The 27,812-nt window shown below is 43.0% G+C and overlaps 1 protein-coding gene across 1 annotated transcript; it reads left to right on the forward strand.

The window, feature by feature from the left end:
* The first annotated feature begins 1,025 nt into the window (after positions 1-1,025).
* LOC112253399 (ubiquitin domain-containing protein 1-like) lies at positions 1,026-18,236 on the forward strand. The gene is made up of 4 exons (XM_024425380.1): positions 1,026-1,468; positions 6,283-6,510; positions 15,948-16,133; positions 17,078-18,236. Exons 1-4 carry the CDS (start codon positions 1,396-1,398, stop codon positions 17,299-17,301), a joined length of 711 nt encoding a protein of 236 aa, XP_024281148.1. The 5' UTR covers positions 1,026-1,395; the 3' UTR covers positions 17,302-18,236.
* Positions 18,237-27,812: the final 9,576 nt, after the last annotated feature.

The following is a 27,812-nucleotide window of genomic DNA, read 5'->3' on the forward strand; positions in this document are numbered from 1 at the left end:
TGAGCAAGTCTAAACCACGCTCAGCCTTTACTGTGATAGGCCAACTATGTCTATCACAGTATAAGAACAGCTGTTTACGTACATCCTGTCAGTTCCCTGTTCTGCCCTTTGTGGTATTACAGTGAGCCCGTATATACGAAAGTTGCATTTGCCATTTATTGCTTAGCTAATAAAAGTACATAGAGTACAATCAGTGACTCAGTGTTATAACTTGTTCTGATACCAGATTCGAATTGACGCAACCCTAACAGGTTTGGCAAAATATTTTAAAGGATATGCGCCGAAAAACATGTAAAATGATATATACAAGGGACACGACAGGACAGAGACGTCTGACTGCTACGCCATCTTGGATTCATATAATGGTTCTTGGGGTGGGATAGACATGGGCTGTGGGGGGTCCGTGGATGGCTTTTGACAATTCTTTTGGATTCCTCATGTTTGGTCCAAGTTGGATGTTGGGTACTATTTTTATTGAATATTATCTGAAACCTAGCAATTAAATTGGCCAATTTGGGTGCAATCAATTAGCTTAACTTCTCTGAGATAAAATAACATTTCAACAGAATGCTGTTTCTAACGACAGAAACAATTTTATAACAATCTGAGATGGTGACTGTCATGACTTGTTGAAATGACAAGGAACGACTCGGGTGACTTATGCAATAGATACTACCAAGAATTGTCCACCCCCAAACAATATAATAATGTATGCCATTGAGCAGACACTGTTTCCCCAAGGGCCTGAGTCACGTGTGCATGGGTGCAACCAGCAGGCCAAACAGACAACAGTACAATGGTTTATACCTTGCTTGAACTTCTCCTTAACAGGTGCAATCACATTCCCAGCAGGTAAGTATGGTCTGACCAGGGTTTTAAGTCTATAATGGGGTTGCTGTGTTGACTCAAGTTATTCTTGATCTCTTCCACCTCTTCCTCTAAATAGCTGATTGGATTAGCACTGTTGTGTAAAGGATTAGCTGCCTTACTAGCCAATGTGGATAGGACATGCCCTCATATACCGCTCCTGTTGCTGTTTATAACATATGCTGCCAGATGTTCCATCGGACTATTTATTGATCCTGTGTGGTTCCTTAGTAAAGAACTGGGGAAGTGTCGTGACAGCTAGCGAACCTTGCTCTGACTCCACACAGATACCTGTAGTCATCATCGATAGTCAAAGCATTGAAATCTAGTCCAGGTGGTGGGATTGTACCCTTGACCACTACGACCTTCTTAGACAAATCTAAGTACTTTGTTTTCATTGGCTCCATTCGCTGGTAGAAGTCTCTGAAAGGCTGTTTTCTCTGATGCTGAGTCGGTGTCGTGTTTGATTTAAACAACAAGTCTCTAGAACTAAGAGATCAAGTCTCTGGGAGAGAGAAAGAGAAGAACATGGGAGTCGCTAACTCCAGGGATCACCATCTCTACCACCCCTCACAGTCTCCCATCAAGGTGGTGCTGAAAAGTGAGTATTGATGGAGATGGACTGTGGATTGTTGGAGTGTTGGATAACTATGTTAGTGAGCCTCAATGTTCTAGCGCTGCAAGTGCCAGAAACAGAACAGTGTTAAGTCTGTGTATTTTGTCTTTTCACCATGTCAAGTTGAAGAGGTTAAGTGTAAGATGTGGTCTTTAGATATTAGTAACAACTTGTCATCAGGTTGCATCAGGTTGTAAAATCTCTCATAAGCTGTAGTATGACCTGTGTTAATATAACCTACCTCTTTTCAAGAATTTATTTAACAGCGAATAGGTAAGGGGACAGGGTAAATTTATGAAAGGATATGAGAAGGAAGTGTGTAATTTAAATAAGGGCACTTAGACAAATTATTATGGGAATATCCTGTAGAATCATGTATCAAATATTTATATAATAGTGAACTCTAACCTGCAGCATACAAAGAATTATGCCTTCCAGTGATGTTTGACTGTTAATGTGTTGTGCACTATTTAAAGCTGGAGACCAGCATTAATCGTCCATTATGGTCACTGCCTGTATGAGGCAAGCATCAATTGTTTGGATTTACAGTACCAGTCAAAAGTTTGGACACACCTACTCATTCAAGTTTTTTTTTTTTAAATTCTACATTATAGAATAATAGTGAAGACAACAAAACTATGAAATAACACATGGAATCATGTAGTAAGCAAAAACGTGTTTAGCAAATCAAAATATTTGTAATATTTTCGATTCTTCAAATTAGCCACCCTTTGCCTTGATGACAGCTTTGCACATTCTTGGCATTCTCTCAACCAGCTTCATGAGGTAGTCAGCTGGAATGCATTTCAATTAACAGGTGTGCCTTGTTAAAAGTTAATTTGTGGAATTTCTTTCCTTTGAGAGAATGTCAAGTGTGTAAAGCTGTAATCAAGGCAAAGGGTGGCTACTTTGAAGAATCTCAAATCGATGTTGATTATTTAACACTGTTTTGGTTATTACATGATTCCGTGTGTGTTATTTCATAGTTTTGATGTCTTCACTATTAAAAATACTAACAATAAAGAAAAACCCGTGAATGAGTTGGTTTGTCCAAACTTATGACTGGTACTGTATATAGAGTGCATTCGAAAAGTATTCAGACCCCTTGATTTTTTCCACATTTTGTTACTTTACAGCCTTATTCTAAAATGGTTTCAATTGGCTCTAACCAGAACAGAAAGAGGAGTGGGAGGCCCTGGTGCACAACTGAGTAAATAGACCAGTACATTAGTGTCTAGTATGAGAAACGGACGCCTCACAAGTCCTCAACTGGCAGCTTCATTAAATAGTACCAGCAAAACATAAGTCTCAACGTCAACAGTGAAGAGGCGACTCTGGGATGCTGGCCTTATAGGCAGAGTTCCTCTGTCCAGTGTCTGTGCTCTTTGCCCATCTTAATCTTTTATTTGTATTGGCCAGTCTGAGATATGGCTTTTTCTTTGCAACTCTGCCCAGAAGGCCAGCGTCCCGGAATCGCCTCTTCACTGTTGACGTTGAAACTGGTGTTTTTTATTCAGACCATTTACTCTGTATTTTGTTGAAGCACCTTTGGCAGTGATTACAGGCTTGACTTTTCTTGTGTATGACGCTTCAAGCTTGGCACACCTGTATTTGAGGAGTTTCTCCCATTCTTCTCTGCAGATTCTCTCATGCTCTGTCAGGTTGGATGGGGAGCGTTGCTGCACAGCTATTTTCTCCAGAAAATGTTCGATCGGGTTCAAGTTTGGGCTCTGGCTGGGCCACTCAAGGACATTCAGCGACTTGTCCCGAAGCCACGCCTGCCTTGTCATGGCTGTGTGCTTAGGGTCCTTGTTCTGTTGGAAGGGGAACCTTCTCCCCAGTCTGAGGTCCTGAGCGCTCTGGAGCAGGTTTTCATCAAGGATCTCCCTGTACTTTGCTCCGTTCATCTTTCTCTCGATCCTGACTAGTCTCCCAGTCCCTGCCAATGAAAAACATGCCCACAGCATGATGCTGCCAGCACCATGCTTCACTGTAGGGATGGTGCCAGGTTTCCTCCAGACGTGACGCTTAGCAGGACACAATCTTGGTTTCATCAGACCAGAGCATCTTGTTTCTCATGGTCTGAGAGTCTTTAGGTGTCTTTTTGGCAAACTCCAAGCGGGCTGTCATGTGCCTTTTACTGAGGAGGGGCTTCCGTCTGGCCACTTTACCGTAAAGGCCTGATTGGTGGAGTGCTGCAGAGATGGTTGTCCTTCTGCAAGGTTCTCCCATCTCCACAGAGGAACTCTGGAGCTCTGTCAGAGTGACCATCGGGTTCTTTGTCACCTCCTTGACCAAGGCCCTTCTACCCAATTGCTCAATGTGGCCGGCTATAGGAAGAGTCTTTGTGTTTCCAAACTTTTTCCATTTAAGAATGATGGAGGCCAGTGTGTTGTTGGGGACCTTCAATGCTGCAGAAAGTTTGGGGTACCCTTCCCCAGATCTGTGCCTCGGCACAATCCTGTCTTGGAGCATTAAGGACAATTCCTTTGACCTTATGGCTTGGTTTTTGCTCTGACATGCACTGTCAACTGTGGGAAGTTATATAGACAGGTGTGTGCCTTTCCAAATCATGTCCAATCAATTGAATTTAAGAGAGGTGGACTCCAATCAAGTTTGGTCAGCCAGCCGAAAATATGGAGCCTAGGGGATGGTAATGTTCTCTAGTTGCGCCGTGATTGGCTCAGTGTTCTGTCACTCATGGGGACACTCTGTCACAGCAAAATCTACAGGGAGAACTCAAAAATTAAAGTAGGTGCTGCCATAGAGTTACATCAGAAGTGCCCAAAGCTAAAGATCATTGGCCACAGATAAAATGTTGTCAAATCACATCATATCTACGGTAGCTTTGATTGGACTTTCATTTCAAAATCTTAGGTAGCAAGCTAGACAAGCAGTCATCATCATGAAACATGGTCACAATCTACTGACAAATACCTTTCAATCCTTGTCATATGAAGAGAAATTATAGATAAAACATGTTGGTGCTCATCAGCCATTGGACATAAACATTACACAACAAGTTGGAAATCGCAAATTAAACAATGAGTAGTTTGGAAGGAATCAGGGATTAACTGCAAGCGTTGCAAAGCTAATCACTGGATTTGGTGTGTGGTCGAAGTCTGGGTTTAAGGCTCTCCAGTTTGACATTCTGGGGTATTTTGTGTAGATAGATCATTGACAAAGAATCTAAATTTCTCATACCTTTTAAGACTTTTTCTGGTATATGTTTTCTAAGACCCATTTTCCGTTTGTTTGACAAGAAATCAAAGCCTTTGCTTATTCCAAATTTTTAGTATGGAAAATGGTTGAGAAATGTATATATGTCTCCAAAATATAGACTTTTAGATTTCATTTGACACCCAATTTGATAATGGGTCCTTTTACATGGAAAGGACTTTAATAGGTTTCAACTATAGTGTTATTCTTATGCCAAGACCAAGGATGAGAGAATGAGTTGGTCAGAATCAACTAGGGCTAAGAATTTATTTTCAGAGGATGATAAATATCAGTCAGTCAATCAATCAACGAACCAAACAATAAATTCATTGGCCAAGACATGTCAATAGATAGATAGACAATCATTGCACCTCTCTCTCTCTCTCTGTTCAGTAGCCTAAACCCACCACAGGAGCAGTGAGGATTAGTGCTCGTAACAGGCTAACACTTGGCAGCTAACACGCTAGCATTCAACCCTGACAATGACATTGTGCAACACCCTGCAGCTGCTATCATGGGTGCTCACACATGTCACGCCTCTGTGCGTGTATGTGTGTGCTTTGTTTGTGTAAGCTTAGATAAATGCACAGTGATTTATTTAATAGGATGCCACTTGAGTCAGTAAGTTGTCGTCGACTGCTGTGTACAGTGGGGGTAAACGTGTATCTATCCAATGGGGTGGTTCTATCTTTGTTGGTTCATGATCTAAGAAATAAGGATTTGTTTAATCAATGAAGGTGTTTTTTTTCAGAATGCAGTTGTTATCTGAAATGTGAGGTCCATTGAGGTCATTGCAGTCACCTGGCAGTCTCCACTCAACACCCATCTCTCAGAGCAATGCATTGTGGGATAGCAGACACTACATCCTGTTATGTGGCACCTGATTACTGCGGTAATCCACTGTTGTCCATTTGTGTGTGTGTATATGTGTGTGACCGTGGGTAATACACTGCACTATAAATAATCACTTTGATTTCTATTGCTCTCTCTCTCTTTCTCTCTCTTTCTCTCTCCCACTCTCTCTCTCAAAGTGACCTTAATTTCTAGTACAGGAATACAGCACTATGACCAACATCAGGCAGCATCAGGCAGTCTCTTTGCAGAAAGATTCTTACAGAGGGGTACACACAAACACACCGCTCCTTGAGATGTGTTTCAGCAGTATCAAGTCATGTGGAGGTCTATGACTATTCACTTATTTACCTTGTCAGATTATACGGTTCTGCTTCGGTTGCTTCTGTTCTCCCTACAGGTTCTCACTCTGTTCATCAATTGATAGAGTCTAAGACCGAAAGACCTGAGAAGAGACTGTGAATGTCCCCACTTCTGCATGTAGAAATGCCCCCTAATAAACCATTATACAATGGCTAGTTCTGGCATTTGGAAATGCACCTGTTTTGATATAATGCTATAGACAATGCCATAGATGGAATGACAGCTAGCAAGCTACACTTTGTAATGAGTGCTGTGACATGACATTCAGAGGAATGGCAGTGTACATGCACATCAAAACTCTGAGTAAAATATCCTCACCTTTGGGAAGCAAATGTATGTATTTCTTTCTCTTTATTTCCCTTCAGGACGCAACGAGCCACTGAAGAAGGAGTGTCTTAAATGGAAGAATGAGTACCCTATGACAGAGGGCCAGCTGAGGTGTAAGAGGGATGAGTTTTGGGACACGGCCCCAGCCTTTGACGGCAGGAAGGAGATTTGGGATGCGCTCCGAGCAGCAGCGGTGGCCGTAGAGCTTAACGACCTGGAAATGGCTCAGGCTATAGTGGACGGAGCCTGCATCACACTACCACATGGTGAGATACATGCATGTGCCCACACACACACACACACACACACACGCTCACATGTTCCATCCAATTATTAATACACTAGATGACTGACAAGGTGTGCTGTTTTCAAGCCACTGCTCCTCCATCTAGACACTCCCCCTCCATTGTGAAGAATTGGTTTGAAGCTATAAAAAAGCATGTATTGGGGCCTTCCGGGTGGCGCAGTGGTCTAAGGCCACCAGAGACTCTGGGTTCGAGCCCAGGCTCTGTCGCAGCCGGCCGCCCTAGCATCATCTGGGTTAGGGAGGGTTTGGCCGGTAGGGATATCTTTGTCTCATCGCGCACTAGCGACTCCTGTGGCGGGCCAGGTGCAGTGCATGCTGACTAGGTGTACAGTGTTTCCTCCGACACATTGGTGCGGCTGGCTTCCGGGTTGGATGCACGTTGTGTTAAAAAGCAGTGTGGCTTGGTTGGGTTGTGTTTCGGAGGACGCAGGCCATCAGACTGTTAAACAGCCACCACTAACATTGAGTGGCTGCTGCCAACACACTGACTCAACTCCAGCCACTTTAATAATGGGAATTGATGGGAATTGATGTAAAATATATCACTAGCCACTTTAAACAATGCTACTTAATATAATGTTTACATACCCTACATTATTTACAAGGCACTAAAGTAATACTGCAAAAAAACGAAGGAATACACTTTTTTGGCATGAATGCAATACATTACAGTACCTTCAGAAAGTATTGACATCCCTTTACTTTTTCCACATTTTGTCGTCTTACAGCCTGAATTTAAAATGGACTAAATTGAGATTTTGTGTCACAGATTAATTGTTGCGATATGACAAAATTGAGGATGGTTCAACAACATTGTAGTTACTCCACAATACAAACCTAAATGACAGAGTGAAAAGAAAGAAGTCTGTACAGAATGCAAATATTCCAAAACATTTATCATGTTTGCAACAAGGCACTTAAGTAATACTGCTAAATAATTGTCAAAGAAACTGACTTTTTGTCCCGAATATAAATCATTATGTTTGGGGCAAATTCAACACAACACACCACTTATTACCACTAATTTTAAGCATGGTGGTGGCTGCATCATGTTATGGGTATGCTTGCCATTGGCAAGGACACTGGAGTTTTTTGGAATAAAAAGAAACAGAATTGAGCTAAGCACAGGTAAACTCCTAGAGCAAAACCTGGTTCAGTCTGCTTTCCAAAATACACTTTCAGCAGGACAATAACCTACAACACATGGCAAAATCTACACTGGAGTTGCTAACAAAGACGACAGTGAGTGTTCCTGAGTGGCCAAGTTAATGTTTTGAATTAAATCTGTTTGAAAATCTATGGCAAGACTTGAAAATGGCTGTCTAGCCATGATCCCTGACATCTTGACATAGCTTGAAGAATTTCAAAAAAGTTATGGGCAAATATTGTACAGTCCAGGTGTGCAAAGCTCTTATAGGCTTACCCAAGATGACTCACAGCTGTAATCGATGCCAAAGGTGTTTCTTTTATGTATCCTGTTGTGATTCAAAATATTTGAATGTGCAACCTAATCCAGTGATTGTCATGCATTTTGGATAGACAATTGTGTTATTGTTATACTTTACCATTAATATGTCTCCAGAATTGTCCCTTTTTTTGTCAATAGAGATGAATTTGTCTGCATCTTTATGTGCTCTAATAGCATATGCTAATTTCTTTGGGGCTAATTCACCACCTGAGTAAGTGGAAACTCAAAACACATTAGATAGATCACTAACTCTAAAGTTAATAACCACTAATAGTAGCCATGTATTAATCTAACAGTAAATGTCATGTCCAGAAAAACTAGCCTACGTCCAATGAGGCCAATGCTCATTTCGCTCACTCCGTATCTCAAAGCCATATCGAATATCTTTGTAAAATAGTTGTTATTCAACTCATAATTGAGAGTTGCAAAATAAAAAGTAGACCTACAGAAAGCTGAGAACATCCTCTCTCCATCTTGAACAACCGGATAGCTGTGTTTCCCCAGAAATTGGATTTTAATATGTTATACAATTAGAACACTTTTCTTTCTCCCAAAGTGTTTTTTTCCCCTGAGAAAGGCGAGATAGAGTGGTTCAATCTACACAGCAGCAGGCCCCAGCTACACACATAAAAGGCCTAGTAGTCCACGCTACTGATTGAGACACTTTCGGTCATGTAGTATATGTGGACACCTGCTTGTCGAACATCTCATTCCAAAATCATGGGCATTAATGTGGAGTTCGTCCCCAATTTGCTGCTATAGCAGCCTCCACTCTTCTGGGAAGACTTTCCACTGTTGGAGCTAGAAACAAGAGCATTTTGCTACATCCTCAATAACATCTGTGACCAATAAAATTTGATTTGATTTACAGTAGATGTTGAAACATTGCTACGGGGACTTGTTTCCATTCAGCCACAAGAGCATTAGTGAGGTTGGGTATGAATGATAGGCGATTAGGCCTGGCTTGCAGTTGGCATTCCAATTCATCCCAAAGGTGTTCAATGGGGTTGAGGACAGGGCTCTGTGCAGACCAGTCAAGTTCTTCCACACCGATCTCAACACACCATTTCTGTATGAACCTCGCTTTGTCATGGTGAAAAAGGAAAGGGCCTTCCCCAAACTGTTGCCACAAAGTTAGAAGCACAGAATCTTCTAGCATGTCATTGTATGCTGTAGTGTTAAGATTTCCCTTCACTGGAACTAAGGGGCCTAGCCCGAACCATGAAAAACAGCTCCAGACCATTATTCCCCCTCCACCAAACTTTACAGTGGCACTATGCATTGGGGCAGGTAGCGTGATCTTGGCATCTGCCAAACCAAGATTCGTCCGTCGGACTGCCAGATGGTGAAGCATGATTCATCCCTCCAGAGAACGCATTTCCACTGCTCTAGACTCCAATGGTGGTAAGCTTTACACCACTCCAGCCGATGCTTGGCATTGCGCATTGGTGATCTTCGCCTTGTGTGCGCTGCTTGGCCATGGAAACCCATTTCATGAAGATCCCAATGAACAGTTCTTGTGCTGACATTGCTTCCAGAGGCAGTTTCAAACTCGGTAGTGTGTTGCAAACGAGGACAGACAATTTTTTACATGCTGCACGCTTCAACACTGGCCGGTCCCGTCCTGTGAACTTGTGTGGCCTACCACTTCGTGGCTGAGCCGTTGTTGCTCCTAGACGTGTCTACTTCACAATAACAGCACTTACATGTTGACCGGGGCAGCTCTAGCAGGGCAGAAATTTTAGGAACTGACTTGTTGGAAAGGTGGCATACTATAACGCTGCCACATTGAAAGGCACTGAGCTCTTCAGTAAGGCCATTCTACTGCCAATGTTTGTCTATGGAGATTGCGTGGCTGTGTGCTCGATTGCATGGCTGTCTGCTCGACTTGCACTTACTCCATCCATCTATCCTTCTGGGTAAAGACATCAGTGAGTGAACTGTAAAACTCCTCCCTGTTGGCCCTCAGTTTTAATAGTCTCTTGGTCTCGATGCGAAATACATGATGGCAAGGAATGAGAGTCGTCCTTGAATTGTCCGGTTTCGACTGTGTGTCTTTATCCGTTTCAGTGCAGAAAATGACCTCTCAACGAATGCTGTTGTGGCTGATATAGTGAGGAACATGGTCGCCACTGGAGCTACAGTAACTTTATCGCCTCAGGGAAAGCCGTGTCGGGTCATGCTGAACAAAAAACTGAGAAGCTGTCCAGGTGATTTGTCTTGTACCATTTGTGAGCTGTACAATCCGACTAACAAAATCAAAGTACTTTGAGTATTTTGACAGGCACTCGTTTGCTGGTGTCAAACTTTTGTGACATGGTTTCACATTTTTTGCAGCCCACTGAGCCAAGGAAAGGAAGTTCACCAAAGTGGTCAAACCTGGCTCTCATCTAAACATTGATTGATGTTGTCCATTATGGTGTAGTAGATTCACCTCTCTCTACACTGACCCGCTGGTTATTATGAGTTTCGCTTTCTGCCAGGCCCAATTCATTGTATTTCATGCTCGAATCGCTCAAATAAATGATCAGTCTTGTTGCTGCCTTACCAGTGCTTTCCTTGTGTCGCTGAAACCCATATCCATCACTTTGTTCTGCAGAACACGAAAGAGCGAGTCCGTTTCATTGAAAATTCTATCATAGGCCTTGAGCAAAAAGCAAACATGCTGGCAGGTCTCAATGTGTTGCTAACTGTAAAAACCATATTACTGCCACACTGGCGCTCACGAGTCATGAAGGCAGTCAAATTCCACATGACCGTTTATCAAATATAACTTTATTTGTCACATGTGCCGAATACAACAAGTGTAGGCTTTACTGTGAAATGCTTACTTACAAACCCTTAACCAACAGTGCAGTTCAAGAAGAGTAAAGAAAATATTTACCAAGTAGATTATAATAAAAAGTAATAATAAAAAGTAACACAATAAGAAAAACAATAACGAGGCTATATACAGGGGGTACCGGTACCGAGTCAGTGTGCGGGGGTACAGGTTAGTTGAGGTAATTTGTACATGTAGGTGGGGTGAAGGGACTATGCATAGATAATAAACAGCGAGTAGCAGCAGTGTACAAAAGGGTGGGGCGGTCAATGTAAATTGTCTGGTGGCAATTTTATTAATTGTTCAGCAGTCTTAGTGTCACGACTCCCGCCGAAGTTGGCTCCCCCTCCTGTTCGGGTGGTGCTCTGCGGTCATCGTCACCGGCCTACTAGCCACCACCGATCCCTTTTTCTTTTTGGTTAGTTTTGTCCCATTAGTTTCACCTGTTCCTATTTTGTGTGTGCTTGATTTGCTTCCCTATTTAAATGTGTGGAACCCACCCCTTTGTTGTGTGGGATTATTTTGATGTTCACGTTTGTGTCGTTGGTGTTGTTTGTGCTCTGGACCGCGTTACCCGTTGTTTTTGGTTGGTCAGTGTTTTGCGCCCTGCGTGTTTGGGCATTTACTTTTGGTGCCGCATTAAAGTGCATCTTTCCCCTGGACCTCTCTGCTCTCTGTGCCTGATTCCTCTCCACACACCTAGTCAGCCATGACACTTATGGCTTGGGGGTAGAAGCTGTTGAGGAGCCTTTTGGTCATAGACCTGGCGCTCCGGTACCACTTGCCTTGCGGTAGCAGAGAAAACAGTCTATGACTTGGGTGACTGGAGTCTCTAACAATTTTATGGACTTTCCTCTGACACTACCTATTATATAGGTCATGGATGCAGGAAGCTTGGCCCCAGTGATGTACTGGGCCATTCGCACTACCCTCTGTAGTGCCTTATGGTCAGATGCCGAGCAGTTGCTATACCAGGCGGGGATGCAACCGGTCAGGATGCTCTCGATGGTGCAGCTGTAGAACCTTTTGAGGATCTGGGGACCCATGCCAAATCTTTTCAGTCTCCAGAGGGGGGGAAAAGGTTTTGTTGTGCCCTCTTCACCACTGTCTTGGTATGTTTGGACCATGATAGTTCGTTGGTGATGTGGTCACCAAGGAACTTGAAACTCTCGACCCGCTCCACTACAGCCACGTAAATGATAAGGGGGGCCTGTTCGGTCTGCCTTTTCCTGTAGTCCACTACCAGCTGCTTTGTTTTGCTCACATCGAGGGAGAGGTTGTTGTCCTGGCACCACAATGCTAGTTTTCTGACCTCCTTATAGGCCGTCCCATCGTTGTCGGTGATCAGGCCTACCGCTGTTGTTTCGTCAGCAAACTTAATGATATTCAAATCAAAACAAATGTATTTATATAGCCCTTCTTACATCAGCTGATGTCACAAAGTGCTGTACAGAAACCCAGCCTAAAACCACAAACAGCAAGCAATGCAGGTGTAGAAGCACTGTGGCTAGGAAAAACTCCCTAGAAAGGCCAAAACCTAGGAAGAAACCTAGAGAGGAACCAGGCTATGAGGGGTGGCCAGTCCTCTTCTGGCTGTGCCGGGTGGAAATTATAACAGAACATGGCCAAGATGTTCAAATGTTCATAAATGACCAGCATGGTCAAATAATAATAATCATAGTAGTTGTCGAGGGTGCAGCAAGTCAGCACCTCAGGAGTATATGTCAGTAAAATGCAAAATCAATTTATAACATTTTTGCCATGTGTTTTTCTGGATTTTTTTGTTGTTATTCTGTCTCACTATTCAAATAAACCTACCATAAAAATTATAGACTGATAATTTCTTTGTCAGTGGGCAAACGTACAAAATCAGCAGGGGATCAAATACTTTTTTCCCTCCCTGTGTATTATTTAGTAAACTCAGCAAAAAGAGAAACTTGAAATATAATGAAATATGAAATATAAACAATTAATGAACATGCACCTGTGGAACGGTCGTTAATTGCCTACCATCTGTAAGCTGTTAGTGTCTTTACGACCATTCCACAAGTGCATGTTCAACAATGTTAATTGTTTATGGCTCATTGAACAAGCATGGAAAACAGTGTTTTAACCCTTGACAATGAAGATCTGTTATTTGGATTTTTACGAATTATCTTTGAAAGACAGGGCCCTGAATGTTTCTTTTTTTGCTGAGTTTATCATGCTTCTTTAAGACCTCTCTAAAATAAATAATTGATTTATTGTGAAGGTGTAGGTTATATTACATGGATTGTTATTAGACTTTTTAAAATGGCTTGTAGCCTATGTGTGGAAGCCAGGAGATGCTAAATGTGTTTATGTTAATTAACGGTAAATTACCATGAGACCGACAGTTATTTGCTTGACAATCACCGGCTGATGAAATTTCGTGACCGCCACAGCCCTAGTCACGCCCAGGTCTTCCACGGGAGGTAAAGCAGTTCCGTCTTGTCGAGGTTGAGCTTGAGGTGGTTTGCCGACATCCAAGCAGAGATGTATGCCAGGCACGCAGAGATGCGTGTCGCCACCTGCGTGTCAGAAGGGGGAGTAGTTGAGTGAAAAGTAGTTGAGTGCCATCCGCATAGCAATTATAGGAGAGACCACGTGAGGATATGATGTAGCTGAATGACTTGGTGTATAGTGAGAAGAGGGCCTAGAACTGAGCCCTGGGGGACACCAGTAGTGAGAGTATGTGGTGCAGACACCAATCCTCTCCACATCACCTGGTAGGAGTGGTCTGCCCGGTAGGATGCAATCAAACAGTGTGCAGAGCCTGAGACACCCAGCCCGGAGAGGGTGGACAGAATGATTTGATTGTTCACGGTGTCAATGGTAGTGGATAGATGTAGGAGGATGAGAACAGAGGAGAAAGAGTCGACTTTGGCATTGCGGACAGCCTCCGTAACACAGAGAAGAGCAGCCTCAGTTGAGTGATCCGTCCTGACTGGTTAGGGTCAAGAAGATCGTTCCGAGAGAGACGAGAAAGTTAATCAGAGACAGCACGCTCAAGTGTTTTGGAAAGAAAAGAAAGAAGGGATACAGGTCCATAGTTTTTGACGTCAGTATAGTGTTGGTTTCTTGATGAGGGGATGTAGCCAGTGGTCAGGGATGAGTTGATGAGGGAAGTGAGGAATAGGAGAAGGTCTCCAGAGATGGAGAAGGGAGGAGGGGATGGGGTCGAGCGGTTAGGTTGTCGGGCGGCCAGACCACTAGTCGCAGGATGCCATCTAGAGAGAGAGGGTAGAAAGAGGTCAAGGCGTAGGGTTTTTCTGTGTGAGTGAGACCAGTGGACTCAATAGGCGGAGCGAATGAGTAGTGGACGTCGTCAACCTTTTTTTACAAAGTAGTTAACAAAGTCGTCCACAGAGATGGAGGGGGAGGATTAAGGAGGGAGAAGAAGGTGGAAAATAGTTTCCTAGGGTTAGAGACAGAAGCTTGAAATTTAGAGTGGTAGAAAGTGGCTTTAGCAGCAGATACAGAGGAAGAGAAGGTAGACAGGAGGGAGTGAAAGGATGACAGGTACTCCAGAAGTTTAGTTCACCGCCATTTTTGCTCAGCTGCGACAGCCCTGTTCTGTAAGCTCTCAATGAGTCACTCAGCCATGGAGCAGGAGGGGAGGGCCGAGCTGGCCGGGAGGAAAGGGGACAGTGCAATTCATAGGATGCGGAAAGGGAGGAGAGTAGGGTCGAAGAGGCAGAATCAGGAGACAGAAGGGAGAAGGATTAGGGAGAAGGATTTAGCAGAAGGGAGAGATTATAGGATAGAAGAGGGGAGTAGTGGGAGAGCGAGAGCGAAGATTGTGACGGCGCATGACCCTCAGAGAACATCGCCACATAGGAGAAATGAGTAGACCTGTGCCACCACCATGATGACCAGATGCTCTCGGACTATGAGAGAAAACATAGTCAGATGAAGAAAGAGCAGCAGGAGTAGCAGTGTTCTTTGGGGAGATCCATTTCTCAGTCAGGGCTAAAGGTCAAGGGACTGAAGGGTAGCATAGGCTGAGATGAACTCAGCGTTCTTACATCATGTGTAGTGTAGCCCAAAGATATAGTGTGTGTGTGTGTGTGTGTGTGTGTGTGTGTGTGTGTGTGTGTGTGTGTGTGTGTGTGTGTGTGTGTGTGTGTGTGTGTGTGTGTGTGTGTGTGTGTGTGTGTGTGTGTGTGTGTGGGGGGGGGATTATAGATATTTTTTACTCGGTGAACGTTGTTTTTTCACACATGTAGCCTTGTGCACTCGATGGCCACTATAATATAGCAAAAAAATTATGCCTGTTTGTTTCTTTCTATTTCTACTTTAAGATGTTTTATTCCCAAGTGCAATATTTATATATATATATAAGTGTTCTATTATAAAGGCTGTCATGGCTAATGGCTAACTGTAATATTAGTGTATTTTCTTCTCTCAAGACTCGAGTGTCATTTGCAGTAAAGTCTAGGCAACTAATAACATTGGATTGCTTTCTTTACATTTTTTAGATTCACATTAACCACGTTTTATTTTACACACAGAGACTGATCATGTAGATCATATTCTTTGTTGTTTAATTAGTTAAAACCTGCATTTCCCCCTAGCAGAGATTTTCTTTGCATGTTTCAGTGCAAAAAAGAAAAAGTGTCACATTTTTGGGCCCTCGCCAGTTTGCATCTCTGTTCCAAACGCTGCCAGACACGTAATTCCACATGGGTTGTGTGCGCAGGGTACACTAAATTAAAAGGGTTGCAGCCAGGGGGTGGGGAGTGTCTGTAACGCCTACAGGGAGAGGTGCGAACATGTATAGAAAACACATAGTTGACAAAGCTACAGAAGAGCAAAATGAGATCATCTGTAAATAACAAGGTAATATACTCAAGTGCGAGAGCGGTGTGGATACTCCCAGATGTGATGTGTGGTTATATAATAGTCATGGCCAGCATGAGAGGATCTCAAGTATTTAGCTACATAGACAGTAAGGAGACAGTGGGGGACGATATCTCCGGGGGTAGGGTTGGCCACTCCTAGTCTAGAGGTCCCTAGGGGCTGTTGGTTGACTTCAGTCGAGCCTGCTACTGAGTTTTTTTGTGGTGTCTTTATCTGTCATCTTCAGGTACTCTGACAGAGAGTTATGATGAACTGGGGAACCGCTACCAGCTTCCTGCTTACACTCTAACCCCTCCCGCCAATCTCATCACTGAACGCACCAATGACAGCGAAGCTCCCGATCAAAAGGAGCCGAAAAAGCCTCCCGCCTTTTCCAAAGAGGAGTTCCAGCTACGAGTTCGACTCTCGTGCGGTAAGAGACACAATACTAGAGCAGGCGATATGACAAAAATTCACATTGCGATAAATTGCATGAATTGAGGCGAAAACGATAAATAAAACGTTAAGTTTATAACATTAATATCCACCACAGTTTTTTTCTTTTTTCTTATCCTTTACAATACTACTACTATCTTGGTGGTTGTAGCCATCAAGTGGCCCATTAACAATCACCCCGATAAACACATTTATTTCCTTTCAAATGAACAATATCAGCAAAATGCCTGTGATAAGTGGTTGATGTCGATCATTTTCCGTTTATCGTCCCAGCTCTACACCCTACCCTTTTTCCATTGAGTTGCTCCATCTGGGGATTTCTCACTGAGATCTGGAGGGTCATTTCAATACTAATAATTGTGAATGTCATCCCTCAGGCCTAGTTATCATCCTGTTGTTTGACAGCGTGTTAAAGGGAATCTGTTTATTAAGCAAGGCGAGGCACAGAATCACTCATCTTGATTACATTATAGTGATTTGTGCATGAGTGATTCTGCACAGTATGACTCTCAAACTCTCTAGTCCAGGGTTTTCAAAAACTCTGTCCTGGGAACCCTGTGTGCATGTTTTTTTCCCCTTCTTCCTAGCACTACTCAGCTGATTCAAATAACCAACTTATCATCAAGCTTTGATCATTTGAATCAGCTGTGTAGTTCTAGGGCAAAAACTAGAACGTGCATCCAAGGGGAGCCCCAAGACCGAGTTTGGGAAACCCTGCTCTAGTCTAGAGTCGATTTACTTGCTCTGATGTCCTACAAACAGTGAACTGATTGAGTGCAGTGAGCAACTGGTTTATACAGTGAGGGCAACGTTTCAAACGTTGCAGGTAGAAATATAATGAATAGAGTTGACACCATTCCCCATTCTTGAACAGACCCTTGATTGTAGAAGTCACTTGACCAATGTCTCTGTCCTCCACAGGTAAGGACCTCCGTATAAGCGCCTCCATGTCAGACACCATCTCCCAGCTGAAGACAGTCCTGGAGGGGCAGGAGGACATCGAAGTGGCCCACCAACGCTGGTTCTTTGCCGGTAAACTGCTCACAGACAAGATTCGACTCCAGGACACCAAGATACAGAAAGACTTTGTGGTCCAGGTCATCGTCAACAACTACTTACCAGTTACCAAACTCATGCCAAACTGAGAAGAAATGGAGAAGGATGGATGGGAGAGCAGGAGGAAAGGATTGAGATGAAAAGGGGACAGAGAGAGGGGTCGCGAAAGACTGGGATAGAGTGCAGGCAGAAAAGGATGGGAGAATGTTGGTCAAGGCCTTATTTCTCTCCTTTGGAAGTTCAAGCACACCAGGGTCATGTTCATTAGTGCACACCGTAGGAAAACGTAACAAAACATTTTGCAACATTTCTCATTGGTCATGTTCAGATGGTCCGAAATGTGGAAAGACTTTTCTTCCATTTCGTGCCTAGTGAATAGGACACTGGACTGTTGGTTGCTGCAATGGAATGTTGGTTGCTGCAACAGAATGTTGTAATTAGTTTGTTTGCTTTTGTATTTCTTATCCTCTTTTTGAATTTTCCTAATGAGCCCACATTGTTACTGAGTAAAAATACACAAATTCTGCATAGCTTGGCAAAGCACTGACAAACTGTATAATGAACGGGAAGAGAATCATGGCATATGGAGAAGAGATATTTCTCCCATGAATCTGTCTGTCTACAAATCATTCCTTGTGAGTTTGTCCTTGTGGAACTTTGAACTGTGGAAAGTGTCCTGCCTGATGGTACAAATATTCTATTGGATCTCTATCTATACTGAAAGCCAATCGATTTGTACCCTATCGATTGTCTAATGTTTACCTAATGGGAGAGAAGAATATTGACAGATTAATGAACGAAAGTGTATGTATTGTTTCAATACTTGTTGGATCATCATATACAAATATTTGAAATTTTACGTGACAAGGTTCATGAAAAGTCAACGATTTGAGGAAAAAGTGAATATACAGGTTTATAAAGGTGAAAATAGCAGATTTGATTTCCATCTACTGTATTTTTTGAACCAATTATGGAGAAAATGCTGGAAAGTGTATGAATATTTGTTAATGAATTTATTAATAAATATTCTAAATGTAAACTGAAGTAGTTTGTCCTAGTTTGTATTGAAAATTCATCCTTAAGTACAGATGCTAAATATTATAAAAAAGTTACATTTTATCTTCACCCGAAGAATATAACTAGAAACAGTCATTTTTCATGACAAATTGTGTGTCTTCCTTTAGCTGTTCAAAAGTATTTATGGTAGTTAGAGGTTTATACGTTTAAATTGCTATCATTGAACATTTGAAGCTAGTAGTAGTGATTGTATTACAATTAGCAGTATAGTAATCTTTAGTGGGATAGTGACAATAGAAGTAGTGAATAGTAATAATATCAGCAGTGAGCGACTTTGGTCGTAGTGAGCGACTATTTGTTTCCATGTTCCCTCTCCTCACCGTCTCTCCTTGATTAGTTTTGACATTTTTCAAAATGAGGAAAGGAGAGAGGACGGAGGAGAGGAGGCAGGTGGCGAGTAAAACCAATTGAGATTCTGCCAGCGTAGGTAGCATAAGCGTAACCACATGTAACATACAGTATAGATTTGCATTAGAATACGCATCAAAGGTCCTAATGCAAAGATACACCTCACTTTTCTATTTTTTGAGTTATTATATAAAACTGATCAGAATTCTGAAGTCATAACGGAAAAACATTTGAGGGGTGTGAAGTAATATGGAGGACCCGGCAAGCCAGCCTATTCCCTATAATGTAGACTTCAACAGAAGTAACTTCAAAAGTATAACCAAATTAAAAGAAAATGTTTGCACTCATCATGAATACGGGTTTCAATTTAATTTTCAGCCAACTTACATGCAAATACTTTACAAATATATTGTTACAAATCAGTTGCAAGGTTGCTAGCCAACTAGCATGCTAACGTTATCCCTACTAGCCAAATAGCGTTAGTCCTTACCAGTCTGCTCATTTTAAATTAGCACTTCATGAGTCAGCCAGTTTCTATCTTACTTCTACATTAAAGTAAACTAACATTTTAAATATTATTAATCATTAGTTATAATAGAGACATGAGGGGTGCCATAGTCTAGGGTCTACACCAGAAGTTAATGGTTATCTGTAGGAGGAATTAAGCTTGGAATGTGCTGAGTGCAGGGAAAACTATCACATGTTGGCAGGCACTGATAAGGGTGGGGAGCCGTGGATTAGTGATGAAGGGGGCAGAGGTCAGGTCAGGTCACGTTAAAGGAGAAGTTTATTTCCTGCGTCACTTAATTTCCTGCCTAGCAACAGAGATGGAGTGTTTAGAGAGAAGGAGGAGATTGCACCCAAAATTGTGGAAATGTGTCTTTGTCTGTTCAGCTGTTCGACCCTTTGGGGTGAATAAACTTGGTTTAAGCTTTCATAGAGTCCGTCGAGTTCTTACTTTGATATTTAGAACCTAACACTCCTAAAAACCAATGAGGAGATGGGAGAGGCTGGACTCGCAGCACATTAAGCATCACAAATAGAACCAATAACTATTTTAGCGCCTGGCTACGCAGACAAGTTGATGCGTGCTAGCAGTGTGGGTGCAACGATTGAATAACATGTGTACATTTATTTTGCAAAGCTCGCGCACGTTACGAGGGTGGTGTGGTAGGAATGTAATTCTGAAGGTAACGTTAGCTAGCTCTCTAATTATGATAGGAAAACCTATCTAAAAAAAATAAAGGAGAGCAGCACACTCTAGGGGCTCAGATGCAAAAATATTTATGTCCAACGTTTCGACAGACAAGCTGTCTTCATCAGGGTATAATGACAAACACTGCGGGGATGACTCATTTATACAGTGTCAAAAGACACGCAGGTGTCTAATCATGGCCAGGTGTGGCCTGATGTCATTGGTTAATTCTCATTAATATATAGCATACAAAAAACATAAACGGATAGCGTACGATCATAGATACAATTTGGCTACATAAGCCTACAAACATTTACAATAGCAAAATCACAAGAATGGCTTCAGATCAAAGTCTACGTTGAGACCGAAGGGAGCAAGGGTCTTTAAATTAAAGATCCAAGCAGCCTCTCGTTTTAACAATATGTTGTCGAGGTCACCCCCTGTCCTGGGGAGGGTGACATGTTCGATGCCAATATATAACGTAGAGACGAAATCGAGTGGTTTTCTTCCAAAAAGTGGGCCGCAACTGGGTAAGTCGAGTTTTTGCACCTACTGGTGCTCCGAGATACGTACTTATAATTTGCGCTTTGTTTTACCCAGAGCCGCCACCGCGGACAGATGCCCACCCAGACCCTCCCCTATGGGTTTAGGTTTTGCAGCCGGAGTCCACACCTTTTGGGGGGGGGGTGCTGTCACGTCCTGACCTTAGTTCCTTTTTTATGTCTCTATTTTAGTTTGGTCAGGGCGTGAGTTGTGGTGGGCATTCTATGTTTGTTCTGTGTGTTATAGTTCTATGTGTTTGGCCTGGTATGGTTCCCAATCAGAGGCAGCTGTCAATCGTTGTCTCTGATTGAGAACCATACTTAGGTAGCCTGTTCCCACCTGGTGTTGGTGGGTAGCTGTTTTCTGTGTCTGTGTCTTCACCATACAGAACTGTTTCGATTTTCATTTCTTTCCAGGACTTTGTTATTTAGTATTTTCTCAAGTTCTGATTTAATAAAGTTAACATGGACACGTACCATGCTGCATTTTGGTCCGATCCTTCCTACTCATCATCAGACGAAGAAGAAGTTCGTTACACTACTTGGAACTTGTCTTTAATATAAAGACCCTTGCTCCCTTCGGTCTCAACGTAGACTTTGATCTGAAGCCATTCTTGTGATTTTGCTATTGTAAATGTTTGTAGGCTTTGTTGCAATATTGATGTTATACAGGAAACAGAAACCAGTTGTTACTTACTTTATTAATGTGCTGGTTGACAACATGCCTAGTAAAGTTTGCTTAACTATATATATATATATATATATATATATATATATATATATATATATATATATATATTATATTATATATATATATATATATATATATATATATATATATATATATATATATATACAGTGGGGAGAACAAGTATTTGATACACTGCCAATTTTGCAGGTTTTCCTACTTACAAAGCATGTAGAGGTGTGTAATTTTTTATCATAGGTACACTTCAACTGTGAGAGACGGAATCTAAAGCAAAAATCCAGAAAATCACATTGTATGATTTTTAAGTAATTTGTTTGCATTTTATTGCATGACATAAGTATTTGATCACCTTCCAACCAGTAAGAATTCCGGCTCTCACAGACCTGTTAGTTTTTATTTAAGAAGACCTCCTGTTCTCCACTGTTCTCCACCTGTTTGAACTCGTTACCTGTATAAAAGACACCTGTCCACACACTCAATCTAACAGACTCCAACCTCTCCACAATGGCCAAGACCAGAGAGCTGTGTAAGGACATCAGGGATAACATTGTAAACCTGCACAAGGCTGGGATGGGCTACAGGACAATAGGCAAACAGCTTGGTGAGAAGGCAACAACTGTTGGCGCAATTATTAGAAAATGGAAGAAGTTCAAGATGACGGTCAATCACCCTCAGTCTGGGGCTCCATGCAAGATCTCACCTCATGGGGCATCAATGATCATGAGGAAGGTGAGGGATCAGCCCAGAACTACACGGCAGGACCTGGTCAATGACCTGAAGAGAGCTGTGACCATAGTCTCAAAGAAAACTATTAGTAACACACTACGCCGTCATGGATTAAAATCCTGCAGCGCACGCAAGGTCCCCCTGCTCAAGCCAGCGCATGTCCAGGCCCCTCTGAAGTTTGCCAATGACCATCTGGATGATCCAGAGGAGGAATGGTAGAAGGTCATGTGGTCTGATGAGACAAAAATAGAGCTTTTTGGTCTAAACTCCACTCGCCGTGTTTGGAGGAAGAAGAAGGATGAGTACAACCCCAAGAACACTCAGTAAGAGCATTGAAGATGGGTCGTGGCTGGGTCTTCCAGCATGACAATGACTCGAAACACACAGCCAGGGCAACTAAGGAGTGGTTCCGTAAGAAGCATCTCAAGGTCCTGGAGTGGCCTAGCCAGTCTCCAGACCTGAACCCAATAGAAAATCTTTGGAGGGAGCTGAAAGTCCGTATTGCCCAGTGACAGCCCCGAAACCTGAAGGATCTGGAGAAGGTCTGTATGGAGGAGTGGGCCAAAATCCCTGCTGCAGTGTGTGCAAACCTGGTGAAGAACTACAGGAAATGTATGATCTCTGTAATTGCAAACAAAGGTTTCTGTACCAAATATTAAGTTCTGCTTTTCGGATGTATCAAATACTTATGTCATGCAATAAAATGCAAATAAATTACTTGTACTTAAATTACAATGTGATTTTCTGTATTTTTGTTTTGGTTTCCGTCTCTCACAGTTGAAGTGTACCTATGATAAAAATAACAGACCTCTACAAGCTTTGTAAGTAGGAAAACCTGCAAAATCGTCAGTGTATCAAATACTTGTTCTCCCCACTGTATGTCTTTGTCTGTCATGACTACAACACAAAGCATATTGAAACATGGTGACAGCGTTACTCAAAAGAACCTGGATCTCATCGATGTAAAGGAAAAATACATCCCAGGCGGCAGTTTGAAAAAGTTCCGCGTTTACAGGCTAGACATCGCGCCGAACGTCAACGTTAGCTGGGTATTGTGAGTGACTCTATGCTAAAAGCTAGCTGGTTATTGAATTCAAGCAGATTTGTGAGTAGCTAATGTTCCATTTTACAAATAAATCGGCATGGAAAATGCACTGAAACCTCCGGGAAAAATAGACTTTGATGATGGTAATTTAGCACTGACCTGGAAAAGATGGAAAGAGGAATTCAATTTGTACATTGCTCTTACAATGAGAGAAAAACCTGAGGACTACAAAGTGAAGCTACTGTATTATCTCATTGGGGGAAAAGGCAGAGGGATTTGTGAGACCCTATGTGTGGGCAGTACAAAAGAGGAAGTAATTGCTGAGGAAGTAATTGCAGCACTGGATGCATTTTCTGATCTCAAGAAAAATGACACAATTGAGAGATGTAATTTTTTCATGCAAAGTCAGGGCCAAGATGAGTGTTTATTTATTTATCTGTTATTTTACAAGGTAAATTGACTGAGAACACATTCTCATTTGCAGCAAAGACCTGGGGAATAGTTACAGGGGAGAGGAGGGGGATTAATGAACCAATTGTAAACTGGGGATTATTAGGTGACGGTTTGAGGGCCAGATTGGGAATTTAGCCAGGACACCGGGGTTAACACCCCTACTCTTATGATAAGTGCCATGGGATCTTTAATGACCTCAGAGAGTCAGGACACCCGTTTAACTTCCCATCTGAAAGACAGCACCCTACACAGGGCAGTGTCCCCAATCACTGCCCTGGGGCATTGGGATATTTTTTTAGACCAGAGGAAAGTGGTGGCCCTCCAACACCACTTCCAGCAGCATCTGGTCTCCCATCCAGGAACTGACCAGGACCAACCCTGCTTAGCTTCAGAAGCAAGCCAGCAGTGGTATACAGGGTGGTATGCTGCTGGCATACCACCCTGCATACCACTTTCGGATGGGACGTTAAATGGGTGGCCTGACTCTCTGAGGTCATTAAAGATCCCATGGCACTTATCGTAAGAGTAGGGGTGTTTATACAAATATCTCACTGAATTGAGGACTCTAGTGGCCACCTGCAACTTTGGAGTAATCACAGACTCTCTTATCAGCGACAGGATTGTGTGTGGCACGTGTGACCCACACTTAAGAGAGCTCTTACTCAGAGAGACTGATCTCAGTTTAGAGAAATGCTTACAGATTGGAAGAGCTGCAGAACTGTCCAGACAGAGAGCTAAAGACCAAAATGTGCAGGGCCCTGTAGCAGTGCATGCAGTAACACAGAAAGAAAGATCGGGAGGGAGAGGAGACCCTACAGAGGGACAGAGCATTATACAATGCAGATACTATGGACAGACACATTGGAGAAAAAAGGGAAAATGCCCTGCATATGGACAAAAATGTAAATCCTGTGGAAAAAACAATCACTTCTCTACGGTTTGCAAAAGTGCAGGGACCAGCAAGAGAAACAGAGTCCTGGCAATGGAAAATGCGTCAGCTGACTCAGAGAGCGGTGAGGATGTTCTCTGCATCACACTAGGGCCAAAGTCAGAGAGCATCAACGTTGTGCAGGAGAAAACCACAGACCCCAATGCAGCTCTCTTTGCAACCATGCTGGTCAACAAAACGTCAGTCAGATTTCAGCTAGATTGTGGTGCTAGTTTTAATGTTATCCCTGCAAACCTCATAAAAGCCAGTCACCTAGAGCCCTGCAGTCAGGTATTGGTGATGTATAACAAGAGTACTCTGACGCCACTGGGGAAGTGCACACTTAAAGTGATCAATCCACGCAATAAGAAAACACTTTTTTGGTTACTACATGATTCCATATGTGTTATTTCATATATTTGATGTCTTCAGTATTATTCTACAATGTCGAAAATAGTAAAAATAAAGAAAAACCCTTGAATGAGTAGGTGTGTCCAAACGTTTGACTGATACTGTATATATTTGCGCTTATCTCAGTGAACTAATCCATTGCGGACACCTAGACTAAAAGCCAATTTATGCTTGATCCAAAAATGTGGTCGGAGGCTCCATATGGAGGGTGTGAAGCTATATAAGAGCCTCCAGGGTCATGCAGAGGCCGACTTGAGCTCCATACTGCATCGCAATGCGCCTCCCAAATGTTGTAACAATGCATAGGGCCCTGTATAGCTCCGCATTGACATGACTGGTTGACTGTAGGTGGGGGCGGTACATCCTGTAGAAACACAAACTCACTTCCTTGATAACAGCTCTGCACTGCTCCGCAAAGCGCAAGAAGTATGAATGCCCTGACTTCTGCTGTGGCCGCATCACCATAAATGCTGCATGGCCAATCTTTCCATCAAAAATCTTTCCAGCTCTTTCCCTTTCGATAACCACTCAGCATGAAAGGGAAAATTCTAATGCTCTGATGGAAACGTCATAAAATAGGCCTACCTGATTACTTCTTATCAGTGCTTGACTTGGACTGAAATAGGTTCCGATACTCATTTTGGGAGCTGGTACTTTTTATATTTAGGTGCAGGAGCTCCACAATACTTTTTAGCTAATATTCTATAAGAGAAACAGGAGCTCAAGCAGTGAAACATTTGAGGTGCCGGTTCTCAGCTCCAGTGAGCTCCTGCCTAAATCAAGCACGGTTTCTGATCCTTTGTGCAAATAGCCTACAGCTGTTTCTGTCCTGAGCTCACTAGCACAGGAAACTCTGAGGGCCCAGAATATTTTATACAATGTTGCAAGGTTGCTAGCATATTCGGGCCGGACCTAGTTAATAGTTGATACATAGTACTTTTCCTTTAGACTTGGATCGAATTTTGATGAACTACATGTCAATGATTTTAAGATATGAAGACGTTATAAAAAAAGAAATAAACTGTTTCACGTAAATTTGCATATGAAAACCATAACTGTCACTCAAATCGGTAGAAATGGTAAGATAAATTAGCATTCCATATGAGAAAGGTTGTATCCTATTGCCGGTAACTTAAGGAGAGTAATGGCAGAATCTGCGAAAGCAAGCAGGAGAATAATATTTTTGTTTTTTAGGAGGTTACCCATACTGTTACCCATTTTTCTGCCCAATTTCATGATATCCTGTTGGTAGTTACAGTCTGGTCCCATCACTGCAACTCCCCTCGGACTCGAGAAAGGCTAAGGTTGAGAGCCTTGTGTCCGCCGAAACACGACCCTGCCAAGCCGCACTGCTTCTTGACACACTGCTCCTGTAACCCGGAAGCCAGCCACACCAATGTGTTGGAGGAAACACTGTACAACTGGCAACCGAGGTCAGCTTGCAGGTGCTGAGCCCGCCACAAGGATTCACTAGAGCACGATGGGTCAAGGACATCCTGGACGGCCAAACCCTCCCCTAACCCAGACGACGCTGGGCCAATTGTGCGCCACCTCATGGGTCTCCCAGTCATGGCCGGCTGTGATACAGCCTGGGTTCAAACCCGGGTCTGTAGTGACTCCTCAAGCACTGTGATGCAGTGCCGAATACCGCTGAGGCATAGTTGGGTCAGGTTAAGATTTTTTTGTTCTGGTTATCTAGATCTCTGGTGCCTTATTGAGGCATTTGTCTTATTAAAACACATTTGGTGTGTCTTTATATGGAAAATTGACGTTTAAAAATTTGGACCAATCAATTGATCGAAAGAACATACGACATTTGGTCGACCAAGATTTTTTTGGGGTCGGGGAAGGCCTAGTATACAGCAATAGTTGAATTGGATGGCATAGACTAGAATTCAGTATATACATATTAAATTAGTATAACAGTATGTAAACATTATTAAAGTGACAAGCATTACATTATTAAAGAGACAAGCGTTACATTATTAAAGTGACCAGTGTGTCCATGTCTATGTACATAGGGCAGCAGCCTCAAAGGTGCAGGGTTGAGTAACTGGGTGGTAGCCGGTAATGACAGTGACTAAGTTCAAGGCAGGGTACTGGGTGGAGGCCGGCTAGTGATGGCTATTTAACAATCTGATGGTCTTGAGATAGAAGCTGCTTTTCAATCGCTCTGTCCCAGCTTTGATGCACCTATACTGACCTCGCCTTCTGGATGATAGCGGGGTGAACAGGCAGTGGCTCGGGTGGTTGGTGTCCTTGATGATCTTTTTGGTCTTCCTGTGACATCAGGTGCTGTAGGTGTCCTGGAGGGCAGGCAGTGTGCCCCCGGTGATGCGTTGGGCAGACCGCACCACCCTCTGGAGAGCCCTGCGGCTGCGGGCAGTGCAGTTGCCGTACCAGGCGGTGACAAGGCCCAACAGGATGTTCTCAATGGTGCATCTGTAAAAGTTTGAGGGTTTCCCTTTCGATAACCACTCAGCAATTTCTTCAGCCTCCTGAGGTTGAAGAGGCGCTGTTGCACCTTCTTCATCACACTGTCTGTGTGGGTGGCCCATTTGAGATTTTCAGTGATGTGTACGCTGAGGAACTTGAAGCTTTTCATCTTCTCCACTGCGGCCTGTTGATGTGGATGGGGGCATGCTGTCTCCTGAAGTCCACGATCAGCTCCTTAGTTTTGTTGATGTTGAGGGAGAGGTTATTTTCCTGGCACCACTCCGCCAGGGCCCTCACCTCTTCCCTGTAGGCTGTCTTGTCTGCAAACTTGATGATTGAGTTGGAGGCGTGCGTGGCCACACAGTCATGGGTGAACAGGGAGTACAGGAGGGGGCTGAGCATGCACCCTTATTGGGCTCCTGTGTTGAGGATCAGCTTAGTGGGGGTGTTGTTTCCTATCTTCACCACCTTGGGGCGGCCCGTCAGGAAGTCCAGGACCCAGTTGCACAGGACGGGGTTCAGACCCAGGTCCCTGAGCTTAATGATGAGCTTGGAGGGTACTATGGATTTGAAGGCTGAGCTGTAGTCAATGAACAGCATTCTTACATAGGTATTCCTCTTGTTCAGGTGGGATAGGGCAGAGTGTAGTGCGATGGTCATTGCATCGTCGGTGGATCTATTAGGGCGGTATGTAAATTGAAGTGGGTCTAGGGTGTCAGGTAAAGTTGGA

Source organism: Oncorhynchus tshawytscha, linkage group LG06 (genome assembly GCF_018296145.1).
Source record: "Oncorhynchus tshawytscha isolate Ot180627B linkage group LG06, Otsh_v2.0, whole genome shotgun sequence".
In the NCBI taxonomy this organism is placed as follows: Eukaryota; Metazoa; Chordata; class Actinopteri; order Salmoniformes; family Salmonidae; genus Oncorhynchus; species Oncorhynchus tshawytscha.